This window comes from Cannabis sativa, chromosome 6 (genome assembly GCF_029168945.1).
Source record: "Cannabis sativa cultivar Pink pepper isolate KNU-18-1 chromosome 6, ASM2916894v1, whole genome shotgun sequence".
Taxonomy (NCBI): Eukaryota; Viridiplantae; Streptophyta; class Magnoliopsida; order Rosales; family Cannabaceae; genus Cannabis; species Cannabis sativa.
Window position 1 is genome coordinate 10,085,139 of NC_083606.1, and position 8,728 is coordinate 10,093,866.

Genomic DNA, 8,728 nt, shown 5'->3' on the forward strand with positions numbered 1-8,728 from the left:
GTCAATACCGAACATTGTATTGTATTAAAATACTAATACAATACAACACAATTCAACACAATACATTACAATGCGGCATACCAAACGAGCCCTTGAGGTTTATTTAGTACGGGTGTGGTTTGAGTTCGAAACATTGCTTAAACCACTTATGGTGCGGTTTAAAATTTTGGCAAAAAACCGCAACGCTAACACACTCAGGTGTGACATCCTCTCCTCTTTGTAAAGAGAAGTGTAAAACCGTTAGAATATATGCTTATAACAACAATAAATTATTAATCTCACTCAATATATATCTTCATACATTAAAAATTTTCTGAACAAATATTTATATAATTTATCAACATGGTTTATTAAATTATCAATCCGTTCATCATGATTTAATGGTTACAAGCATGGCTGATCAATTTTATTTAAAATAATAATAATAATACGCAAATTTAGATTTCACACTTTTATTCAAATTAATTTCTAAAAAAAGGGAAAAATAGATCCATTAAGAAGCCTAAAAATTCAAGAAGAAGAATAAAAAATGGTAGTAAAAGAAAGTGGCTTAATAATAGGAGAGGAAGAACAACTCACAACCAAGTAAAGTGAGCTTGAGTTTAATTGGGGAAGAATAATTTCAAAAATAGGCATTTAACAACCAAACAAACATGTCAACCAGACACAGCAGCAATGAGCGGATTATCACCAGTTGCCATGCATCATTTTCATTTTTTGTTGGCTCACATTACATTAATCTTCTCTTACCTAAAGACCACCAGTTATATATAAATATACACATATACCAGAACAACCTAAATGCTCAGAGACTCCTTCATTGTCCTTTGCATCTCCTCTCTTCCTCTTTTGTCAAAGAGGAAGCCTAAAGAGAGGAGTGCCTTTTTTCCTGTGTAAATTTTTAAATATAATATTTACATATAAGGGAAGGTTATATATATTTCATCATGGCTGATATCTCTTTAGAAGATGTTAAGAATGAGACCATTGATCTTGTAAGACATTTAATATATATATGTGTGTTTGTGTCCCATTTATATTTATATTTATATAAAGATCTGATGTGTTTAATCTATTAATTGTTTGTCAATATAGGAGCGAGTTCCTATTGAAGAAGTGTTTGAGCAGCTGAAATGTACAAGAGAAGGTTTGACAAGTGAGGATGGAGAGAGGAGACTCCAAATATTTGGCCCAAACAAGCTGGAGGAGAAAAAAGAGAGCAAAGTGCTTAAGTTCTTGGGTTTCATGTGGAATCCTCTCTCATGGGTCATGGAATCTGCTGCTATCATGGCCATTGTTTTGGCTAATGGAGGGGTATATACTCAGAGCAAAACTACTCTTTATGTTTTTTTCTCTTTCACTTTCTCAAATACATAAGGAAATTATTCTTAACCATGCACAGGGCAAGCCACCAGATTGGCAGGACTTTGTTGGTATTGTTGTTTTGCTTATCATCAACTCAACTATCAGTTTCATTGAGGAAAACAACGCAGGTAACGCTGCAGCTGCTCTCATGGCCGGTCTTGCCCCCAAGACAAAGGTATATAATGTCCATTGAATAACGATATGGATTGATTTTTCAATAAGATTTGTACTAATCTTCAATAAAAAAAATGAAGGTTTTGAGGGATGGAAAATGGAGTGAGCAAGAGGCTGCAATTTTGGTACCAGGAGATGTGATCAGTATCAAGTTGGGAGACATTGTCCCTGCTGATGCACGTCTCTTGGAAGGTGATCCCTTAAAGATTGATCAGTCTGCCCTTACTGGTGAGTCTCTGCCTGTTACCAAGCATCCCGGCAGTGAGGTCTACTCTGGCTCCACATGCAAGCAGGGTGAGATTGAGGCTGTTGTTATTGCTACTGGTGTGCACACTTTCTTTGGAAAGGCTGCTCATTTAGTGGACAGTACCAATCAAGTCGGTCACTTTCAAAAGGTAAGAGTGTCTTTTATTTGTCGTGGTCAGCCAACTTCATGTCAACTTAGTGACAAAATTTCACTGTTGTTTTGAATTGTTTGATCAGGTGTTGACAGCCATTGGTAACTTTTGTATCTGCTCAATCGCGATAGGAATGTTGGTTGAGATCATTGTAATGTACCCAATTCAACACAGGGCATACAGAGACGGTATTGACAATCTTTTGGTGCTCCTCATTGGAGGTATCCCAATTGCCATGCCAACAGTCTTGTCTGTAACCATGGCTATTGGTTCCCACCGCCTTTCTCAGCAAGGGGCCATCACCAAGAGGATGACAGCAATTGAAGAGATGGCAGGAATGGATGTTCTTTGCAGTGACAAAACTGGAACTCTTACTCTCAACAAACTTACAGTGGATAAGTCTTTGATTGAGGTGAGTAACTATGCTCAAACTTTAGTACTTTATAGAAGAAAATAATTGATAATTTGAGCCTTTGTTATAACAACATGTATAATGAATGTATTGCATAATTGTAGGTCTTCAACAAGGACATAGATAAGGACACTGTCGTCTTGCTTGCTGCAAGAGCATCTAGGGTTGAAAACCAAGATGCCATTGATGCATCAATTGTTGGGATGTTAGGTGACCCCAAAGAGGTAAAAAGATTTTTTTCCCTAACATCATTTCGATTCTATAGCAATTGAAGCATCCTACTCTTGTTTATTCTTGTTGGTGTGTGTTATAGGCAAGAGCAGGAATCACTGAGGTACATTTCCTGCCTTTCAATCCTGTGGATAAGCGCACTGCAATCACCTACATTGACAACAATGGAAACTGGCACAGATGCAGCAAGGGTGCTCCCGAGCAAGTAAGCTAAAATCCTCCTCTTGATCAACCATTTTATTATCTCCAAGCTTTGATGGAAACTAACCATATCATTTCTTTTATGTGCAAGATTATTGATCTTTGTGATCTCAAGGGACAAGTGAGAGAAAATGCCCATGCTATAATTGACAAGTATGCAGAGCGCGGTCTTCGTTCTTTGGCAGTTGGTCGACAGGTAAATCTAGCACAAGTTACTTTATTGACTCTATTATCTGAAGATGAAATAAGTTTTCTGATTGTAATGAGTTGGATTGTACATTATGTCAAATTATAGACTGTTCCAGAGAAGAGTAAGGAGAGTGCTGGAGGGCCATGGGAGTTTGTAGGTCTCATGCCTCTCTTTGACCCTCCAAGGCATGACAGTGCTGAGACTATTCGCCGAGCTCTTGAGCTTGGTGTCAATGTGAAGATGATCACTGGTGATCAACTTGCCATTGGAAAAGAGACTGGCCGTAGGCTTGGCATGGGAACTAATATGTATCCCTCGTCCTCTCTCCTTGGTCAGAACAAAGATGAAGCCACTGCTGGAATTGCTGTTGATGAGCTCATTGAGAAGGCTGATGGTTTTGCTGGAGTCTTCCCTGGTAACAACAATATTGAAATATTGATAATCAATGATTTATGGTATTTTTCTATTCATTAGTATTAACTAATTTGATATATTTTTCAGAACATAAGTATGAGATTGTTAAGAAGCTACAAGAAAGGAAGCATATCTGTGGTATGACTGGAGATGGTGTCAATGATGCTCCGGCACTTAAGAAGGCAGACATTGGTATAGCTGTTGCTGATGCAACTGATGCAGCTAGAAGTGCATCTGACATTGTTTTGACAGAGCCAGGATTGAGTGTAATCATCAGTGCTGTGTTGACAAGTCGAGCCATCTTCCAAAGAATGAAGAACTACACAATTTACGCAGTTTCCATCACTATCCGTATTGTGTTGGGATTCTTGTTGGTTGCTCTCATTTGGGAATTTGATTTCTCACCTTTCATGGTTTTGATCATTGCCATCTTAAATGATGGCACAATCATGACCATTTCAAAGGACAGGGTGAAGCCATCTCCTCTACCTGACTCATGGAAACTGAAGGAGATTTTCGCTACTGGTGTTGTTCTTGGAACCTACATGGCTGTCATGACAGTAGTCTTCTTCTGGCTTGCACATGAAACAGAATTTTTCTCTGTATGTAATATCAAACTAGTTCAAAGCTTTCACCAACTATTCAATGTTTATCTCTTAGAACAAACTCTAAACTCCAACAATTTGCAGGAAACCTTCCATGTGAAGCCTCTTACGACCTTGGCTGAGCTTAACTCAGCTCTCTACCTTCAAGTGAGCATTATTAGTCAAGCACTTATCTTTGTGACCCGTTCAAGGAGCTGGTCCTTTGTTGAACGCCCTGGATTTTTGCTTCTTGGTGCCTTCATTGCAGCACAACTGGTTTGTTGTTTTATATCTTTTCTCTTTTCATTTCTAGTGTAAATAACAAGCCCCACTTAGTGAGTTTCTCTGCTTATCCAAACAGGTTGCCACTTTAATTGCTGTGTATTCAAACTGGGGTTTTGCTAGAATCCAAGGCATTGGGTGGGGATGGGCTGGTGCCATCTGGGTTTTCAGCATAGTCACTTACTTCCCTCTTGATGTTCTCAAGTTCATGATCCGATATGCATTGAGTGGCAAGGCCTGGAATACCTTGCTTCAAAACAAGGTTTTCTTTCTTAACTCTCTCTTCACAAAATATATATATCCACCAATATAATCACATTCACTCATTCTTCCTTCTCACTAACATTTTGTTACGTTCTTTTGTTTGAAAACCAATTAAGACTGCTTTCACAACAAAGAAGGATTATGGAAGAGGTGAAAGGGAAGCTCAGTGGGCATTGGCTCAACGAACAATTCATGGTCTTCAGCCACCGGTAGCTCTTTACAACAGCGATAACCATGAACTTTCTGAGATAGCTGAGCAAGCCAAAAGGCGTGCTGAAGTTGCTAGGTAAAATCTAAATAACATCATCTTTAATGGCTTTAACAAATTGTTCAATATGTTACTTTGATACTTTGTTATCAAAGCTCATTTAAACTTGGATTCTGATCTATTAGGCTGAGGGAGCTCCACACATTGAAGGGTCACGTTGAGTCTGTAGTGAAGTTGAAGGGGCTTGACATTGATACTATTCAGCAACACTACACTGTGTAGAAGTCTTCCTTCTTCAAAGGATCATGACCAAAAATGTCTGATGCCATGGAAGATGCTGCTTGAAGATAATAGAGAAAAGCCAAAGCTTGAAATATTATGTCTTCTTTTGTCATTATTTGATTTTTCATGTAATTTTGCTTAATAAGCACAAGTGGATGGGATTAATTTATTGGTAGTAATTATTTGAAAAGAGTAAATGTTTAATGAGATGTGGAAAACAACTAAGAGAGCTCTTATATTATATATATTTTTTTCCATAGAATATAATATTGTCGTAAATTTTTGTAACAATGTTGCTTTTTTTGTAACAAGACTAGTTTTGTGCTTATTATTATTATTATTATTATTATTATTATTATTATTATTATTTAAAGGATGGGATTTGTGAAATAAAAAGAATTTATAACTTTTTTAGTAATTAAATAAATAATATATTTAGTGTGATTTTATCGAAAAAAAAAATTTCTACTACTTGCTGCATCTTTCTCCAGTCCTCTCTACTCCCCAGATTATTAATCGGTGTGTTTATAGGGCATATAAAAATTAATTTAGATAAATTTTGTAAAATAAAAAATGAGTAATATATTTTCTTCAAAAAAATTGTTGAATTTAATAAAACCTGTCCAGACATGCACAACATTCCTATTATACAATTCATTACCTTTAGAAAATTAAAATAGTAAGTAACCAAATAAAAAAGAAAGTACGCATTATTTTGAACTTTTAATTCTTTATCAGTTTTTCTTTTTTAAATTCTTATATTCTTTAACTAGTAAACAATTCGCGTTTCGCAGCGGATGGAAAGATAATACTAAATATTAACTTACTAATTCTTAATATAATTACTTTAAAAGATATAAAAAGGTAATATATACTAAATTTTTATTTCTACCTCTTTTTAATTAGTTCAAACATAAAATAAATAAATTAATAATAATTAGAATATCTTTTCAATCTTCTAAAAGTACATTGCTAGAGTAGAATTTGTAAAATTGTAGGCTCCTCATTGTCGTGAATCTTAGCTTATCAAGAGTGTCTAAGGTTTTTTTTTAATTAGTTATTAAATTAATTAATATTTAATGTAATTAAAAATTATAAAAAAGGGACAAAAATATATTTTATATTAATTAATATATATGAAATTAATAAAAAAATTAAAGAAAAGAGAGAATTAAGGAGAAAAAAGAAAGGTAACTCTGAAGTATTTTTAGACCGCCACATCATCGCCTCATACTTCTTCTTTATATATATATAGATAGACTAGGTGAATGTACGTGCCGAGCCACGTATTGCTAGTTTTTTGTTTGAAAAAATTAAATATTTATATTTGAAATATTATTTAATAATGTATTAAAAATAATATTAGTGTAATTATAAAATTCTAAATAAATTTATTATTGGAGTAGTAGATTATTCTATTTAGTTCTTTTTTTAATATTCTTCCATAGGTTTGTTAGAGAGATATGTGGCTAAGATGATTTTTTTTTTTAATTTAAAAAGAGATTATTAATATTTAAAAGATTGTTTAATTTTTTGGGTTTAATTATTGGGTTTATTTGTTAACGGGAGATCAAACCTAATCGTTAAATTTAACAGAATATTCTTTTATTTTTAAGTATATTCTGTTAAACCAAGAATTACCGTTAGATAGGCACGTTTAATATATAAAGATATATACGAAATTAATAAAAAATTAAAGAAAAGAGAGAATTAAGGAGAAAAAAGAAAGATAACTCTAAAGTATTTTTAGACCGCCACATCATCGCCTCATACTTCTCCTTTATATATATAGATACCCTACTATTAACAAAATATTCCTAAAGACTCGGCCCATAATAATAATTAATAACTAATAAACTTACTTCTTTATTCAACATTCTCTATTTTAAAGTGATGTGTTTGCAAACACTCAGTTTATCCTCTCTCAAACTTGAACTTCTAAAAGACATACTCTAAGCATCTTTCTTAGTTTCTAAAATATAGATAATTTGAGAGGCTTTGTGAATATATTAGCAACTTGCTCTTCACTTTTGCAATAAGTAAGATCAATAATGCCTTCCACAGTGCGCTCTCTTAAATAATGGTACTTCACATCAATGTGCTTGCTTCTACCATAAAGAACATGATTTTCAGAAAGATTAATCGTTGAACTATTATCACAATAAATTATCCTTCCTACTTGAAGTGTAACTCTTCAAGAATCTTCCTCAGCCAAATAGCTTGACAAGCACTAGTTGTTGCTGCTATAGACTCTGCTTCAGTTGTTGATAAAGTGACAATTGTTTACTTCTTTGAAGACCATGAAACTACTTCTGAACCTCTCATAAAATCATAGCCAGATGTACTTCTTCTATCATCCAAATCTCCTGCATAATCATTGTCAATAAAACTAACTAAATCTACTTTTTCTCCCTTTAGGTAGAAGAGCCGGAAATTAGTTGTACCGCACAAGTACCAAAAAATTCTCTTTGCAGCAAGAAGATGTATCTCACTTGGACATTCCATATACCTACTAATAAGACTCACACCATGCATTATATCTGGGCTTGTTGCTGTCAAGTACATCATACTTCTAACTATTTGCTTATAAAGAGTGTTGTCAATCTTTTTTCCTTCTGGATCTTTGATAAGCTTCAAACCAACCTCAGTTGGAGTGCCCACAAGATTGCAATTCTTCATTTGGAACCTATATAAAATTTCTTGGACATATTTCTTTTGAGAAATAAAAATATTATCATTAGTTTGCACCACTTTTATGCTAAGAAAATAGTGAATTAGTCCAAGATTAGTCATTTTAAAATTATTGCTTAAATTTTTCAGTCATGGCACTATCATTTCCAGTATAAATCAGATCATCCACATATAAGCAATCAATGAGCATCTTACCTCCATCTCTAAATTTAAAAAAGTGTGTGCTTATATGGACATTTATGAAAACCTTCCTTTAAAAAATAAGCTTCATACCAAGCCCGTGGAGCTTGTTTCAGTCCATAAAGAGTCTTTTCTTATTTATACACTTTATGCTCATTTCCAATCTTAACGTAGCCTGGGGTTAATCAATAAATACCTATTCCTCCAGGTCTCCATGTAAGAATGTTGATTTTAGATCCAACTGGAAGATAGGTCATGAGTTTTGAGCAGCTAATGCAATGACCAATCTGATTGTCTCATGTCTCGCCACTGGACCAAAACTATATTTGTAATCCACACCAAACTCTTGCTTATAGCCTTTAGCCACCAATCACGCTTTGTGCTTGTCAACTGCACCATTTTCCTTCAACTTCGTCTTGTACACCCACTTAACACCAATAGTCTCTTACCTTTTAGAAGCTCCATCAACTCCAAAGTATTATGTTTTTCTATGGCCGCCATTTCATCATCCAACACCTTTCTCCACTTTAATTCTTTAGCAGCTTCTTCATAAGCTACTGGATCACAATCTGAAAATAAATAAAAATGCGTGAGTGAATCCTCTTCAGAATCATCAAAATTAGATACCTCATAATCCATCATCCATGCAGGCATGCAGGCATTTCCCTCTCTCGTTGAGGCCTTTGTTCACTGGGTGCTTCATTAGCAGGTGGACTTTGAGTGATTATTGTTGTTGGTTGTTGAAATTTCTATACAGGCCGTTGCTCTCTTTTCTCTTCATCACCATCAAAATCTGTTAGAATTTGTTGTTGAACAATGTTCTCGTTTCATGCCCAAGTTCTTTCTTCATCA

The 8,728-nt window shown here is 34.5% G+C and overlaps 1 protein-coding gene across 2 annotated transcripts; it reads left to right on the forward strand.

Moving 5' to 3' along the window:
* Nucleotides 1–795: 795 nt before the first annotated feature.
* On the forward strand, nucleotides 796–5,333 carry LOC115724825 (ATPase 8, plasma membrane-type). Of its 2 annotated transcripts, XM_030654172.2 has the most exons (14): nucleotides 797–995; nucleotides 1,096–1,314; nucleotides 1,403–1,540; nucleotides 1,620–1,934; nucleotides 2,023–2,349; nucleotides 2,454–2,573; nucleotides 2,663–2,785; nucleotides 2,873–2,977; nucleotides 3,077–3,386; nucleotides 3,473–3,987; nucleotides 4,075–4,245; nucleotides 4,331–4,513; nucleotides 4,632–4,801; nucleotides 4,909–5,333. In XM_030654172.2, exons 1-14 carry the CDS (start codon nucleotides 948–950, stop codon nucleotides 5,003–5,005), a joined length of 2,841 nt encoding a protein of 946 aa, XP_030510032.1. In that variant the 5' UTR covers nucleotides 797–947; the 3' UTR covers nucleotides 5,006–5,333. The 2 variants fall into 2 exon arrangements, with proteins under 2 accessions (XP_030510031.1, XP_030510032.1); XM_030654171.2 differs by having other exon boundaries at nucleotides 796–995; nucleotides 3,473–4,245.
* Nucleotides 5,334–8,728: the final 3,395 nt, after the last annotated feature.

What these genes read in the sequence shown, in the direction of transcription:
- LOC115724825 (XM_030654171.2), top strand. Translation starts at nt 948, where the DNA reads ATGGCTGATATCTCTTTAGAAGATGTTAAGAATGAGACCATTGATCTT. An exon ending in AGAATGAGACCATTGATCTT is followed by an intron (nt 996 to 1,095) that starts GTAAGACATTTA and finishes TTGTCAATATAG; the next exon opens with GAGCGAGTTCCTATTGAAGA. An exon ending in TTGTTTTGGCTAATGGAGGG is followed by an intron (nt 1,315 to 1,402) that starts GTATATACTCAG and finishes AACCATGCACAG; the next exon opens with GGCAAGCCACCAGATTGGCA.